This window comes from Protopterus annectens, chromosome 9.part0 (genome assembly GCF_019279795.1).
Source record: "Protopterus annectens isolate FY-2018-M chromosome 9.part0, PAN1.0, whole genome shotgun sequence".
Taxonomy (NCBI): domain Eukaryota; kingdom Metazoa; phylum Chordata; order Ceratodontiformes; family Protopteridae; genus Protopterus; species Protopterus annectens.
In genome coordinates, this window is record NC_056743.1 from 438,058,440 (window position 1) to 438,075,590 (window position 17,151).

Here is a 17,151-nt window from a genome sequence, read left to right on the forward strand (position 1 = left end):
AAAAGAAATCACAACTGGTACCCTCTCAAAAAATTACATTCCTGTGTGCAAGCTTGAATACAACTGCCCAGACGGCTTACCTTTTGCCAGAAAAGCAAATTCATTTGGTAACTTACTTCAAACAGGTGGCCACAAAAACCCTGCTGTCTGCAAGGCAAATTCTGCAGGCCTTGGGGTTCATGGCCTCCTGCATTCTTCTAATTCCATATGCAAGACTGCATATGAGGAAACTTCAGTGGTACTTAAAAAGTTTATGGAGTCAACACTGTCACAGCCTGGAAACAATGAATCTGAAGTAGGCAGACTTCATTTGTCTGCAACCTGTGGGGTATCGGATCCGACCTCGGATCCGAGCCGGCATTTCAAAAGCTTAGGCTCCGAGCTCCTAGCTCCTCCCTCTTACCCATAACCCCTTGCCAAGCCCTGACTGACCTCAGATTTCGTTTGCCGCTTTTCAAGTTGCGACGGATTCCTGAGCTCCTAGTGCAGATAAGTTGTTTTTGACAGAAAAATTTTCAAAAACCTTAACTTTTTTAATTTTATTAGTTAGAAGTGATTGTGTTAGGCTTTCCTCTCTTTATTTTAAACTTTTCTCGGTTTTGTAGTTTGTGTGTGTGTGTTTGTTTGAGGCCTGTTAGGGCTTAACATGTCTGAAGCCCATAAGGCTGTATTCTCTAAATGTACCGAGTGTGGCCATAAGCTGTCCCCAGCAGATGGCCACACTCTGTGCGTTAAATGCTTGGGGGTTGAACACCTGTCATCTGGTTGTACCATTTGTGCAGGGTTCAACCCCCGAGCTTTGAGGGAGCGGAGGTCGAAGCTGGTGCTGGCGGGACTTCTCCCTCCAGATACCGCTTCGGCTTCTGCCCCTTCTACTCAGCAAGCAGTTGCTGTGGGCTCTCCTCCTCCGGCTGGGACTCAACCTCCCTCTAAGATGCCGGAGGAGAGAGAGTCTTCTAGGAGAGAGAAGAAGGAGAGGCACAGGAGAGGCACCACAAACAGAGAGCTGAAACCTCCAGTTCGGCTCCTCCATCTAAGCGGGCCTCCCTGTGCCTTCTAGCTTTCCTCCTCCTCGGCTCCACTCCCTCGGTTCTCTCCTGGGCCCGAGGAGGAGGAGGCTAGCCCTTCAGCGAGGTCCCCAAGGCTCTCTAGGTCCGCTTCGTGGCCTCCACCAGATCCACATTCTCCATGAGTGAAGCAGATATGGACCGGATGATGAGGAAATTCATCCAGGCCCAAATGCAAATGGGAGTGCTCCTAGCCCCCATCCGGGAGGGCGACCCTTTTCGCCTTTGGCTCCTTCTCCGACCCATACCATGGGTTCGGAGCTGTCGGCGCCGGGCAGAGTTGGATCCGGGGTGGGTCGGATCCGATAGGTCGGCGCACCTCGGATCCGCCCCATCCTTGAGTGCTTGGTGCCGGACCCGACCTCTCGAGCCGAGGACCGAGCCTCGGGTCCGAGGGAGCTGGTGTATCTTCGGCTCCATCTAGGTCGGAGCACACGGTCTCTCGGATCCGGCGGTCTCGGCTCCGCCCGATCCGCGGCCAGATCCGAGTGGGGGTCGGCTCGGGTTTAGAGAAGCTGGCTCCCCTCGGCCTTCGACGTAGTGGAAAGGGCACTGTTGAGGACTACGGACCCCGGTCCCTGCCACGGCTCCATCCCGCACTCCCTTGCAGTTGGGCCAGGCCCCACCAGCCGGTCCCAGGGACAGCCCGCCTCGATGTCCCAAGTAGTTCCCTTGGAACATCCAGCTGCGGAAGAGTACTCCTCGGACAGCCCCCCCGAAGAAGTACCTCGGAAGCGTAAGTGCAAAAGGAGGCACATGGACTCCCGAGTCCGTTACAAGACACAGACTTGGATGAAGGGAGGGCTCCCAAGGTCACCCCTGAAGACGTCTCATTTGGAGACATTATGGAAATGTTGAGGATCAGGGGTGGTCTGCCCCAAGGCCTCCTCAGACGAGTCTGTGTTCTTGGAGGCATTCGAGGCGGCCCATCTACCTCTTGGGTGTCCCCTCCTGCCGACCCTCTGGTGGACCTTATATCCATCAGAGCGTGGAAGGATCCGGACACCGTTGAGCCTGTACCCAAGCGCCCTGACCGTATCCTTTCCCTCCCGGACCGCACTCACTGGAGCAAAGGCCCCCCCCAGTAGATGCCATGATGATGGCTGCAGCCACTAAGAGGGAATTGGCCCAGGAGAGTCCCTCTATGCATCCTCCGGGCAAGGAGTCCCGCTCGATGGATCGCATTGGGAAGCGAGTTTTCAGTTCAGCAACCTTCTCTTTGAGAGCGCTGAACTACATGGCACACGTCATCAGGATGCAGCGGGATCTGATTAAAGAATACGCTGCATCTCCCCCAGAGTCCATGTCGAGTGAGGATAAACAGGTATACTCCACCCGAATGGCCACTCTTAGATCAGTTTCGAATACATCTATGCGGCTGCTTTCTCACGCTACTGAGGGAGCTAGAGCCAGCGGAGCAGGCCTAGTCATGAGGCGACAGGCCTGGCTCCGCCACTGTGATTTCGCAGAGCCCTTTAAGGCAACCTTCGCGAATGCCCCCTTCGATGGTTCTGCCTTGTTTGGCAAAACTGTTCGCGAAACATTAGTCCAGAGTGAGAAGGACGGAAGACGCTGTCTGCCGTCGAGTCCGCTTCTCAGCTCCCCAGAGGTCCTTCTCAAGAACCAAAAGGGACAGAAGAAGATGTGGTTCCGGAAATCGCAGCAGTCCCAACCTGCTCTGGATAACCAGTCCTTCCGTGGCAGAGGAGGACGGGGAGGTCGCCGTCCTAGAGGCAGGGGGGCTCCTAGCAACTTTGGGTCCAGAGAACCTTTCTCTGATAGACCCACGCAGCAGCCCTGAAGGGTTGCCCGGCTGTCCGTCTCTGGAGGCAGTCGGGGGGCGTTTTTCGAGGCACCTGACTTCTTGGGAGTCCATCACAACAGACCGTTGGGTGCTTCGTGTGATATCCAGAGGTTATACAATTCCCCTGTACAAGGTTCCCAGATCTCGCAGCCTCCCAGATGTTCCACCCGACCAAAGGGAGGCAGCAGCTATCGAAATCGGACAGCTGCTAGGAAAAAGAGCTATCCAGTGCGTCCCCCCAGATCAGACCGGGTCAGGGTTTTACTCCAGGTTCTTTTTAGTGCCAAAGAAAACGGGGGACTTAAGACCGATCTTAGATCTTTCCCTGCTGAACCTGTCAGTAACCAAGCAAAGTTCCGGATGGTCACCCTTCAATCTATACTCCCCTCTTGAGGGAGAACGACTGGATGTGCTCCATCGACCTCAAGGACGCGTACTACCACATTCGCATGGACAAACGGTCCAGGAGGTTTCTTCGCTTCCGGCTGGGAGCCAGTCATTATCAGTTCAGGGTCCTTCCCTTTGGTCTCACCTCAGCCCCAGGGTGTTCACCAAGGTCTTAGCTGTTGTAGCGGCCCACCTGAGGCTCCAGGGATTACAGGTCTTTCCGTACCTGGACGACTGGCTCCTGACGGCATCATCAAGGCATCTTCTGTGCTCAGCCAGGGACTACTTTCTTCGACTAGCCCCAAGGTTGGGCATCACTGTCAACTGGGAGAAATCTTTACTGCACCCCACACAAGTTATAGATTTCATAGGAGGAAGGCTAAACACCAGGTCAATGCGAGCCTTCCTCACTCCAGACAGAATTGCCAACCTGAAGTGTCATGTAGCAGCGGTCCTGCAACCATTTCCGACTGCAGCTTCGGTCCTGAGGGCCCTAGGTTCGATGGCGGCAGCTATCCCGCTTATTCATGCACGCTTACGCATGCGGGTTCTTCAATGGACCCTTCAGGTTCAGTGGTCCCCTCTCAGTTCCTCTCTCAACACTCCGATAGCGGTCAGCAAAGCATGCAAGGATTCCCTTCTTTGGTGGCTTCTTTCTCCGGAGCCCCTGACAGGGAGACCTTTTGTGCTGCATTTCCCGAGCCACAGTGACCACGGACGCTTCTTGCCTCGGTGGGGGCATTCTGGGAAAGATTGTCCAAGGCACGTGGAACCCCAAAGACGACGTTGCATATAAATGTCCTGGAAATGAGGGCGGTGCTCCTAGCGTTGCAAGCACTTCACCACGTTCTTCCTTCAGGGACTATTGCGATTCAGACAGACAACATGTCGGTAGTCTGGTACATCAACAAACAGGGAGGAACCAGGTCCTATCCCCTTTGTCGAGAGGCCATGAGAGTCTGGGAATGGGCAATTTCCACCAAACGCTTTCTGGTAGCAACGCACATTCCGGGAAAATCCAACATCCTTGTGGACAAACTCAGTCGCACCATTCTTTCACCTCACGAGTGGTCTCTCAATCCTCAGGTAGCGAAGAAGATTTTTGCCGTTTGGGGGCAACCCTGTTGCGATCTTTTTGCCTCTCCCTCAAACGCCAAATGCGACAATTTCTTCGCTCTGCTTCCCCCACCAGGGGAATTCCCGAGAGATGCGCTGGTGCATGCTTGGCCTCCCGGTCTCCTTTATGCCTACCCTCCACTACCTCTGATGCAAAGCCAACAGTTTGGGGAGCAGAATGATTCTCATTGCCCCGTTCTGGCCTCGTCAACCCTGGTTCCCCTTTGTATGGTCTCACAAAATCAATCCACCCTGGATTCTGGATCCGATTCCGGATCTCATCTCCCACCCTCTGGGAATTTCGGTTCCCAATCTACGCACCCTGAAATTGACAGCTTGGCTGCTCCAGTTCCATCCTTGATTAGGACTCCCGGTATCTCGTCACCGGTCAAGGCCATTTTAGTGGCAGCTCATAAACCTTCCACCAGGCAGGTTTATCGGAGTAAATGGAAGAGATTCTCTATTTGGGCGGTTCAGAGAACTTTGGATCCTTTCTCAGCACCTATGTCAGCAGTGCTGGATTTTTTAACAGACCTCTTTCATCAAGGGGCAAGTTCTTCCACGATTAAGGTACAATTGGCAGCCATCTCGCATTATCATATTGGTCATGACCCTCATGACGGCTAAATTGTGCAAAACCTTTCTCAAAGGGATTTTTTTGTTGAGGCCTCCAGTCAAGGAGATTGTACCACCTTGGGACCTATCTTTAGTTCTGCAAGCCCTTACTGCTCCCCCCTTCGAGCCTGCAGCTTCTACAGACCTTAAGTACCTTTCCTGGAAGACTGCCTTCTTAGTAGCTATCACTTCAGCCAGAAGAGTGTCTGAACTTCAGGCTCTATGCGTCAAGCCTTACCTTTCTTTCTTTCCAGATAGGGTGTGCCTCAGGACCAATCCATCTTTTCTTCCGAAAGTCTCTTCAGAATCTAATATCAACCAATCAATCAATTTACCTGTGTTTTTCCCAAGTACTCAAACAAAGGAGAATACAAATTGCATTCCTTGGATGTTCATAGACAATTACGATTTTATATTCACAGAACAGCTGGTCACAGGCAATCAGATCAGCTGTTCGTCTCCTTTGCTAAATTTGCTTTGGGTAAAGCAGTGTCTAAAGTCACACTATCTAGGTGGATTGCTAATTGTATTCTGCAGGCTTATGACACTTCAGGTAGACCTGCTCCTCAGAGGGTTACGGCTCATTCTACTAGGGCAGTCTCCACGTCAGCCGCCTTTAAGTCCCGTGTGTCATTGGATGATATCTGCGCGGCAGCTACTTGGGCCTCGCCTCATACCTTTATTTCTCATTATAAAGTGGATGTTGTTTCCAGGGGAAGAGCATCCATTGGCTCAGCGGTGCTTCGGAACATCCTTCCATGACGGCCGCCCAAGATTCAGGTAGCTGGGGACTCTGTCCCACAGGTTGCAGACAAATGAAGTCTGCCTACTTCAGATTTAGAAGTTATGTACTCACCATAACATTCCATCTGAGTAGGTGACTTCATTTGGATGCAACCATCTCCCCCTCCATCCCCCTGACCTTTATAGAGCGATTATTTATGCTTTGTTCATGTACTGTAGTCAGTATTATTTAGGCAAACTCAATCTGAGGTCAGTCAGGGCTTGGCAAGGGGTTATGGGTAAGAGGGAGGAGCTAGGAGCTCGGAGCCTAAGCTTTTGAAATGCCGGCTCGGATCCGAGGTCGGATCCGATACCCCACAGGTTGCATCCAAATGAAGTCACCTACTCAGATGGAACGTTATGGTGAGTACATAACTTCTAATTCCTGTCATACCTTGCCTGCAACTAGAGTTCCTATGGTGGGCAGAGGCCTGCCACCAAAAACAAGGGACTGCTATTCACTCCACCCCCTGCTGCCCAAACTCTAACTACAGACGCATCAGGCTATGCTTGGGGGGCTCATGTGGCAGGGAAGTGCATTCAGGGCAAATGGAGCCCAAATTAAATGCACCTTCATATCAATCCAAAAAGAGATGCTAGCTGTACAGAATGCACTGACAGCCTTCAAGGACTACCTTCATCCAGGACAATTAATGATAAAGACAGGCAACACCACAGTTATGTGGTACATAAACAAGCAAGGGGGGTACACACACCTACCTCCTTTGCAGACTAGCCATGGCATTGTGGAACACGGCCTTGACCTATCAAATACACCTATAAGCTCAATTCCTGCCAGGAAAGCTGAATACTCTGGCAGACGAACTAAGCAGAAATCTCATGGACCCACACAAATGGAAACTGGAACCATGGATTTTCAACATGTTGACACACAAATGGGGGAGTCCAGACATAGATCTTTTTGCCTCACCCCAGAACTATCAGTTGGACAAATTCTGCACAAGAATTCATCACAAAAAGCATGGAAAGTGGATGTTCTATCATTCAGTTGGAAAAACCTATCAGTCTATGCTTTTCCCCCTCTGCCTCTGCTCTCCAAAGTTCTACTAAAAGTCAAACAGGACAAACCAAAAATGATTTTGATTGCTCCAGACTGGCCTCCCCAACACTGGTACCCACTCCTGCGCAGTTTGTCACATCTTCCACCATGGCACCTGCCTCAGACACCTTACATATCTCAGCAGAACAACCAGATTCTGCACACTCGCCTCCAAACATTGAATCTTGCAACTTGGCTAATCACCTAAATTCACCCTTAGCATCCCTCAGTAAACCTGTGATGGATGTCATTTTGGAGGCAAGAAGGCCTAGTACTAGAAAATCTTATGCTGACAAATGGAAGAGATTTTGTGCCTGGAATCGATCACAAGGGATAAGCAAAGCAGTGCCCAATATTCCTCAGATTTTACAATACTTAACTGAGATGCTTCACAAGGGCCTGTCCTTTTCTTCCATAAAAATCCATGCCTCAGCCATTTCAGCTCATTACAACACAGAGCCCTCCCCTCTTCTCTCATCTTCTGCTATAGCAGTATCTCATAGGGGCCAAAAACTTAAGACCACCCAGGAGAGCTCCTTCCTGCCTGGGACCTTAACTTTGTATTGGAAAAACTTACTCTCCCTCCTTTCGAGCCAGCTGCTACTGCAGACTTAAAATTTCTCTCCTGGAAAACAGCTTTCCTTATAGCAGTCACGTCAGCTAGAAGGATTTCCGAATTACAGGCTCTTATGGCAGTGGAGCCTTTCATCATTTTTCATGCGGACATTGTTTCTCTCAGAACCAATCCATCCTTCATGCCTAAGGTGGTATCCAGTGTGGCTCTTAATCAGACCATTCATTTGCCAACCTTCTTTCCCAATCCACAGAACAAGGGAGAGCGGATTCTGCATTCATTGGATGTACACAGACAGCTTAGATTTTACTTAAACAGGACAAAAACTCAAAGAAAATCTGAACAACTGCTGGTGGCGTTTGCTGCAGGGGCAGAGGGAAAGGCTATTTCAAAGCAAACCATTTCCAAATAGATAAGCCATTGTATTCTTTTCTGCTATATGCACTATGGAAAAACTATCCCCAGGGGATCAGATCCCATTCCACCAGGACCGCATCTACTTCTACAGCCTTTCTCAGAGGTGTTCCTACCAGGGACATTCTAGAAGCTGCTACCTGGAGCTCAGTTCATACGTTCACCAAACATTACCATTTACCTCTTTTCTCTAAATCCAGAGCTGGCTTTGCCACATGCTGTCCTGCAGGGCCTTATAGCTGCTCCTAATGCTGTGTAAATCCATCCTCCCAACCATAGCTTTGGGAGTTTACCCAAATGTAATGACTGCAACAGTGAAACACGAAGAACATAGTACAGTTGTGTACACTTACCATAAATGTAGATGTTCGAGTGTATTCACTGTTGCAGTCCTGGTTAGCCTCCCTCCAGCCCCCTATTTTTCTCTGGCTATACCTCTACTTTCTTTCACTATGTTTAAAAGCCCTTTTGGTGTATTTGCTTTTGGGATTGGAGGTGTATTTTTTGTGTTGTTAATTTTATTTGCTCCCCATTTGGGGGGCACCTGACATCAGGGGCAAGAAAAACTGATGTAGTGGCGTCGGCTGCATGTTTTATACCCCTGACGACCTGACGTCATGGAAGAAGGGACAGCAGCCGACGCAGGACCCAAGACTTTGTTAATCAGGCCGACTGAGGGCAATCTGCCAGCAGATTACCCAAATGTAATGACTGCAACAGTGAATACACTCGAACATCTACATTTATGGTAAGTTTTCACAACTGTACTTTAGTAAGCCTGTCAGGTGAGATAAATAGGTTAATCACTAAAGTAATAGAATAGTACTTTTTCTGCTGGGAATCAATTATTTTTAGAAACCTCTGTTGATATTTTGCATTGGTGTCATTGCAAATCAGATTGTATGTACCAGACTTTCAGTGTTTAATATTTCTTGTGGCTTACAGAAGAAACAATTTTTGCATCAGGTAGTGGAGGAACTGGAGAGTATTGGCTTTATTACAGACACACTGTCCAAGGGGGAGACCAAATTCATGGTGAGTTCATTGCATCTTCCCAGATTTATTGTCTGCTTTTGTTCTGAATCATTTTCCAACTTACAAGCTTCTGGCATGTAAAAGGTATGGTAAAAAGATTGAACAGCTTGTGTCATTCTTGTTTCTGTAATGACTGTGTTTGTGCATGCCCATTTTGCATCTAGGCAGTTGAGAATTATTTCCTTTAAGTCGTTATTGTATTTTTAATGTGGCTTGCTTTGTTTGATGTGTAATTCAAATGACGCCCCAAAAAGTAAATGAATTTGCTTTAAAAAGGTATTGGTTTAGCTTTGACATATTGCAGCTGCTAGTATGTGGTCCTTGAGGGATTTATTTTCACATAGTGAGAACTCCAGAATAGTATCACCAGGTTGGTAGGGGTAAAGGAATGTCCTGTTAAAATAGGAGCAGCTCAGTTTTCTTGCATGTTTTAGTATTTTATAATGACACCTTAAGACTTGAATTTTTTTTGGGTAGGCAGCAGTCTTGTCACTTATCTCCCTTGTTTATTAATATTTGAGTTGTTACTGCAGAATGTATAAACCTTCTAGAAAAACAAACTTCATTAATTTTGTTGGAGTACCCCATAACTCTCCACGACTACTGTATCACCTTGCCACCACAGTAAATGTACTAAAAAAAAAAAAACGAGAGAGAGAAGTGGTCCAAAGTTTCAAGTTAATTTTTATGCTTTTAAACTTGTTAAACTCACTAACTTTCTGTTGATTGTAAGACCAGTTTTTATTATAAACCACATAAGAGGAAGAGGTTTTTGTCACTGGAATGTGAAGAGCTGATATTACTGCTAAAAGTCAGGCATTCTAACACCTTTTTTTCCTTGGCCTGCTTTGTTGAAGTTACTATAGTTTTAATGTTATTTTGCCCCCCCCATGTTGATCAGACGTACGCTATCTGAAGGAAGCCATCATCCAAACAGCTGTGAGGGTTCTCTGTGTTCTCACTAGCATCCCAAAAGCGAGAACTGTTTTTCTGTTTTTATGACTTAATCCTGTACCTGGTGAAGTACTTAAACACTTGCATCAGTGCAAGGGCAGATGATGCCTTTTAGTTTACAAGTGTATGCTCTTCTACATCTGCTTTCAGGGGCTGCTGTCACCTGCTTGGGTGACCACACCCACTTCCTCCCCTCACATCACAGTCCTCCTCCACTTTTCAACTAAGGCCATGTCAGAGTAGCTGTGTGAACCAGTGGGAATCATTCTCCGCACCAGGTTAGGCACTTATTCTCCCTGAATGCGCTGTCATATGCCCAAGCCTCTAGTCAAACTTGGGTTGCCTGGGCTGAAGTAGCTGTGTTTTTTCATGTTTGTAGGTGCACCTTATGAATGTTGCATACGCTATAAAATGTTCTGACCATTATCGGTAATAGTGAGCTGCCATTTCTCAATGTCTGTGTTGATGCACTTTCTTAGATTTTGTTTTCCAGACATATCTTTAGCTAGTAGAATAAGCCTGTGCATTTGTGAACCTGATGTGCGTGTATTACAATATTCTCATGGTGATCACCATCACAAGCTGTACATCATTGCTGCAGAAATCATACATGCAATTTGAAGTAAACTGTAGGTGGATGTCAGTCATCTTTTGGCCAGATACCTTCCTCAGTTAAAATTCCCTGTGGATGCTTAGTTGCATTCTCATGCCTTGGTCCTGTGATACATGCAGTTTGAAGTAAGCTGTAGGTAGATGTTATCTTTTGGCCAGATATTAAAATTCCCTGTGGATGCTTAGTTGCATTCTCATGCCTTGGCCATTAGAGGGCAGCCAGGTTTAAAAAAAGGAGCACAAAATGAGCTAAGCTACCTGATAGCATTAGCATGGTGCATATTTCAAATGCACCAAACGCTGTTTTTAATTGTGTTGTAGCTATGGATTTGTCATGTTAATAAAAGAAGTCAGGGTGCCATCTTTCTAAGAAAGCAAGTGCTGTTTTGTCATTTGCTAGAACATTTCAAAAAGTGCATACCACCTTTTGTCATCAATACCTTTTCCACACCTAGTAATTATTTGCTGTTCTTTGGCTTCATCAGTTTATCTCTTTCTTCTTGGCTTAGAGTGCTTTACAGAAGTTTCAAGTGTATATTTTAAGATTCACATCTTAAAAATATGTGACTACCTTTTTTGTGTGATTTGATAAATGATTTTCCCTGAGATGTCATTAAGTACTGTTGTGACTATCACATTCCCTCTAAACATTTCCACTTAGAAAAAAATATTTAAACACTTAAAGAGAAAAAATGCCATAGGCACTGTCCTAAAGTAAAAAAAAAATAAAACTGTAGAGCATTCTCATTTATTTATGAGGCAAACATCAAGTAGTGACAGGCATAGTGCTCAGCGTGAAGCCTCCCTGTCTTGTTGCTGAAGTTCTGGTTCATGCTCTCTCATTAGAAGGTAAAGGCTGTTGCATTTTTCATAAAGTCAGGTTGATTAAGACTGATTATTGAGTCATAAGCAGAAGAAGCTATTACTGAGGGCTGATAAATTTAAAGGTAAGGATAAGCTCAGAGAGATACTGAGAGAAAGAAGAAGGACCGGTAAGACAGAAATGACTGCTACATTATCACCAGTTTCAATTCATAAAGAGCCTAGGTCAATGGATTTATCTTCTACTTCCATTCTCTCTCCTTCTGGAGTTTCAGTGCTATCAGAATTGATGTGGTACAAGAATATCCTGGTAATCTGATTATACAAGACAGTATTTTTTCTGTTTCATACTTGGAAATAAGAAGACTATTTCACTCCATATCAGTTAAATATTTAATGCCGTTTTGTAGCAGTTGATGTTGATTACGAGAAGATGAAGGCTTTTTCTGAAGTTTCAGAAATAAGTACTTACCAGGGTGGGCAGAGGTCTTCCTTCCTTGCCTTCCTTCTCTGACATTTCTTGTTGGATCTCCCCCTGAGTCATTTACAATAAGGTGTGTCATGAACCTTTAAGTGTCACTGTTCACATGGACAGATACAGTAACTTTGCTTATGATCTTGGATTCAGGGCCACAGCATTTGGGATCAGTGCCTTTTGTCATTGATAGTGTCATCCATGTCAACAGTTTTGATACTTGCGTTGTCAGCATCATATGTTTCTGTTGTAACAGGGCATATGATCAACCAGTCAGGGGTCAGTCTTAGTTGCCCTGCAAGCCTTTAATCTTAACTTTCAGTGGGTCTGCTGGTCCCAAGATGTTGGAATCTTGCTGTTTGATGCTGATATTGGTGTTGGCCTCCGTGGGCTGTCAAAGTCACTACTATTTTTTTGTTTGTTTGTTGTAATAGACTCCCTTAGTTTGTTACAACCCTTTCCTCTGTCTGTTGCCCAAGTCATTATGCTAAAAGATTTTCTGCTGTGGAGTTATTTTTGTTACAACAAGAAACATCTTTATTAAATTATCATGTATGACATAGGCCATGTTACATTTATATGTACATACATGTTACATTTACATGTTACATTTATATTTATATCTTCATCCTTCATCCATTCTTACGCTATTCAACAAAGCCTACACAACTTATCACTCCCTTCATAACTAAATACACTTACAACAAAACAACTCTACCTCTCTAAAGTCATTACACATCTCACATTTATTTTACGTATTTCTATTACACTGCATTATATGAATGTACCTCAAATGCAAAATCAATGACTGTATCCTCTTTTACATTTGTATAAGTATCTCAGCTATCTGTTGTTTATTCCTTGTCCTCTGGTTTGCTTTAAGGGCTTTTTAAATTGTGTGTACCTATTCTGTATGTCTGTTTTTTGGAGCTTTTCTCCCCAGGACTCCATTGAAAACGGGTTCTTTTAGGCCCAATGGACTATCCTGGTAAACCAACTGCAAATAAATAAATAAATAAATAAAAATAAATAAATGACAATAAACCATAGCAGCACAGTCTCAGTTGAAAACATATTTTCCAAAACGTGTGACACAACTGTAGCTGCAAACATTATACATCACTTTTAACATATCCAGTCATGGTTAGTCAACCATTACATAGCTCATTCAAATCCTGCCTTCTTTTAACCCTCTTTACTCCTCTGCATGTACTGATCCCACAGTTCTCATTTTTCCTTTGTAATTTGTTCCTACACTTTTCATAAAATCCCAGTCCCAGTTGTTTTAACTCTGTTACTATCTTCACTACTTCTAATAAAGTTGGTTTAGACTTTGTAGTAACTGTTTTTTTGGCAGCCGCGATAATTAGACTTATGGAGGCAACTCCGAGTTTGTATCATAGCTCAAAAAATAATTTCCCTAGTCAGTCTAACTTGCTCACCCAGCATCTCTGACAGAGCAGTCTGCAGGGAATCTTTAAAGTCTACCATCTCATTATACTCCCAGAAAATATGTTCCCAGTTACCTCTTTCTGCCCCCTCACTCCTTCTACATTTGCTGTCTACCTGAGGAAAAATTCTTTGAAGTCTGCTTGGGGGTATAAAAATACCTATGTAAGCACTTCCAGGCAAACATCCAGAATCTTCTAGATTTTGTTGAATATTTGGGAGACATACATCTATTCCCCTATTGTTTTTTAATTGCATATCTAATCTTTCTTCCCAGTCCTTCCTAACCTCTTCTGATTAATTCTTATAGTTATCATGCAATATTTTATATGCTTTACTAATTATTCCTTTCTTAATGGCAACTTCTGTTCTAGATTCTGCTAAAAACTCTACCAGTGTTTGTCTTTTGTTTAAGACCTCCCTATTTCTTTCTTTTTGCCTATACTCTGATATCCTTGATATGGAAGGCAATCTTTAGCCTGCAGTCCAAATAAGTTCTTGACATCTTACTATTCTATTAACTTTACCTCTCTAGATATTTGCTCCCAGTACCTTGGTTCCTTGCCAGTTTTCTCCAATACATTCCTGCCTCTCTAGCTTATTGTCTGCATAACTAATTGCAGTCATCCCTATCATCAGAATTTCCTTTCTCCATTCTCATGTTGGCTTAGTTCTTAGAAGAACTCAGAAAGCCGAGCAGCCGGATAAAGGTCAGGACACCCAACATAGTTCTTAGAAGACCGTCTGGTACTTAATGATTATAGTATTCTCTATGATTATTGTTGTTCTCCTTAAAGGTTTGCATCCAAAATCCCAGTCTCTCCCTATTACTTGAGCTTCCCCCTATTTTATCATCTCTTTCCACTTTGAATTATAGTTTTCTGCGTGTGCTATGTATAGGAGCCTTAACTGTGTTGCTCTGAAATGCCCCCTCAACTCGGTTAATCCCAATCCGCCCTGTTCTATTGGAAGAATAAGCTTATTCCACTTGACTCTTGCCGTCTTCCCCTCCCAGATGAAATACTTCAGCTCTTTATTAATTGCTATCCACAACTTCTCGTTTGGTTGATAAAAATATGCCTGACCAGTGTATAAGACTAAAGGGACTAAAACATTTTAACCATTTGTATCTTACTATCGATATCCATATAACAGATCTTCTATTTTTTCAGTTTTTGTATGATGTTTTGTTTAGTCTTTTCCCACATATCTTTAGCTGCCATACCAGTATCATTTTAATCAATACTCCTAAATGCTTCATTTTATCATGTCCCCATAAATATGGATATTGTTGAACCAGTTCATATGTGGGTACATAACTTACCGCTATTGCCTTTGTTTTTGCTTCATTAATTTTGTATCTCATAAAGGTTTAAAACTGTCTCAATATGTTACACAATACTGTAGTGTCTCTTTCTGGTTTCGTCGGGTATAAAATAATATCATCTGTACATAGAGCCATCTTTTCTTGACTGCCATACCAATTTTCTTCTTGAATTTCTCCGTCCCTTATTTTTTTGCCAATGGTTCTAAATATAATGTAAATAGCAAAGGGGAAAGAGGACACCCCGGCTTAGATCCTCTGCTCAAGCAGAGATTATCAGAGAGGACATCGCCCACTTAATTTTCACCTCCGAGCCTTCATATATTCTCCTAATCAACCTTATAATTTTATCAGGGAATGCAAATGCTTCCATTGCTCTGTTCATAAAATCCCAGTTTACTCTGTCAAATGCTTTCTCTCCATCAAGACCCACCAGCAACAGTGGTATTTTCTTATATTCTGCTTTTCTCTGGATCATTAATGTTCTGTTAATGTTGTCAAAAGTTTACCTCCCTTCCACAAAACTACATTGATCCATATCTGTCAATTTTGTTATCACTTTTGCCATTCTTTTAGCCATTATAGACATAAGCACTTCATACCATCTAATCCTGGGGATTTTCCAGTAGATTGGTTATACATCACCATTTTTATCTCATCTCCTCTTATCCTATTAGTAATCGAGCCTCCTCTCCCTCTATTCTTGGCATATTTAATTCTTCCATAAACATTTCCATTTGTACCTTTTCTTGATTTCCATATTTCCAAGCTTTTACACACTTTCATATAATTTCCGAAATATTTATAATTCTTCTACACGATCACTTGCTATTTTCCTTGTTATAGGCTCCCTTCCTAAGCTTGGCGACAGCCCCTTCTGCTTTCTTTTTTCTGAGTCGTCGTGCTAAAAGTTTTTGTGCTCTAGATTTATCATAAAACAACAGTTGCTTAACAGCAATCCATCTAAAGTCATACATATTATCAAGGTAGTCCCTTATTTTCTGTTTAGCATTTTGTTGTTGCTTCTTCTTGTTCTGTGAGTTTCCCCCAATTTGCAGTACTTTAATATTTGTCAGTCCCTCTAAATAATTGTTGTTACTTCTTAACCGTATCTCCCTTTCTTTTATTTCCGCCCTGGTTTTAAATTCCACTTTAATTTTATCCCACACCCTAGTTATATGTTCAGGAGAAGTTTCAATCTTCTCTAATAGCTCCTGAATCATTTCCACTACCCATTCCTTAAATTCCTCTCTTTTCAACATATAGGTTGTAAAGTGCATGTGTCTCATTTTTATTTCATTAGCCTGTGTTTTAATTGAGTTATTATTGGCACATGATCTGAAATAGTTATTTGGTTCATTATCAAGGCCTTCAATTAAATGCACATGTTCCTGTGAAACGTAAATTCTGTCTTGCCTAGCCCAGTTTTTGTATCTTGGGGGATAATATGTAAATTCAGTCCGAATGCCTAGTACTGAATTCACATCTTCCATGGCAAATATTTTCATAATTTTAATTAAAAATCTATCCTTCCTTGTTATATTTCCCTTTCTGGACACCCAACACCTCTTCACTGTTGCAAATCAAATTCCAGTCCCCACGTACAAGTAATATTCCTTGCTGAAAGCTGATTATTTCTCCCAGAATTTTCTATAGCTCTGTTATAGACATTTTCAATGGAATATAAATACATGGCATTGTAATCCCCCTCCCTTGCCAGTAACCCCTTAGTACTACAAATCTACCATTATTGTCTTTTTTCCTCTTCTTTTACTATTGGAGCTGCTCTTGCAATTAATATAAGTATTTCTCTCTTTCTTTGCCTCAGGTATTCTGCTGAATAAAAATCCTGAAAATGTTTCTTTATTAAATCCACATGTTCAGTTCTTTGCAAATGTGTCTCCTGTAGCATAGCTATTTGCACCCTCCATTTTTTAATATAGTTCACTATTCTTTCTTTTTTGGATTTATCAAATGTTTAAAGACATTATAGAAAGAATCATATTATTGAGGGATTATTATTCCCACCCTTTATGTATATAACAGCTTTATTTTAAGTGCCTAGTTCCAGCTTTTGTGTTAAATGTATGCACTGTTTGGCAGGTTAATCTTTTATACAACTGTTTCTTGTCATCTCCATTTGAGCCTGTGTCACATCTTGCAGAACATTTTGATGTTATGTTGTCCATATCTCGCCTTCGTTCTTGCTCTTTGTGTTCGGAGCCGACTTTCGGCTCTGACTCGGCCGTATACTATAGCTCGAGAGCTTTTACTGGCTCGAGGCTAGCCCCTATCCCAGCATGCCTAGCAGTAGTTATCCAGATCTCGTTTGCCACTTGCAGCGTCGAGATTGTGGATTCTGGCTCAGGCTAAGTGTTTTTCTATTTGTTGTATTTTGGAAGAAAAATTTCTTATTTATCTTATCTAACTTGTATTAGTAGTTGTCCTTTGTTTTTTCTACCTTCCCTATCCCGTCCGAGTGACTGCGTTTGTTGTGGACTAACTATCTTTCTTTCTCTCTGGCCCTTTCTGCTCTTCTAAACCCTTTTAACTTAGAGGGTTCTTCATTTTTTCTTGCCTTCTCTTATGTTTAAGGAGTTGCTGTTTAAGTTAGAGGCTCTCCTTAGGTGGGGAGTTCGCCGTTTAACTTAGAGGCTCTC

The 17,151-nt window shown here is 43.7% G+C and overlaps 1 protein-coding gene across 2 annotated transcripts in view; it reads left to right on the forward strand.

Annotated features, from left to right (window-relative positions):
• Positions 1 to 17,151, forward strand: part of POLB (DNA polymerase beta) — a 3,382,694-nt gene that overhangs the window by 2,141,851 nt on the left and 1,223,692 nt on the right. The window contains exon 11 of one of the 2 annotated variants that reach the window (XM_044082976.1): positions 8,766 to 8,855. The exons of the other annotated variant lie outside the window; for it this stretch is intronic. Coding sequence (XP_043938911.1) covers positions 8,766 to 8,855 — 90 coding nt within the window. The remainder of the gene's footprint in view (positions 1 to 8,765; positions 8,856 to 17,151) is intronic. 2 annotated transcript variants of the gene reach the window in all.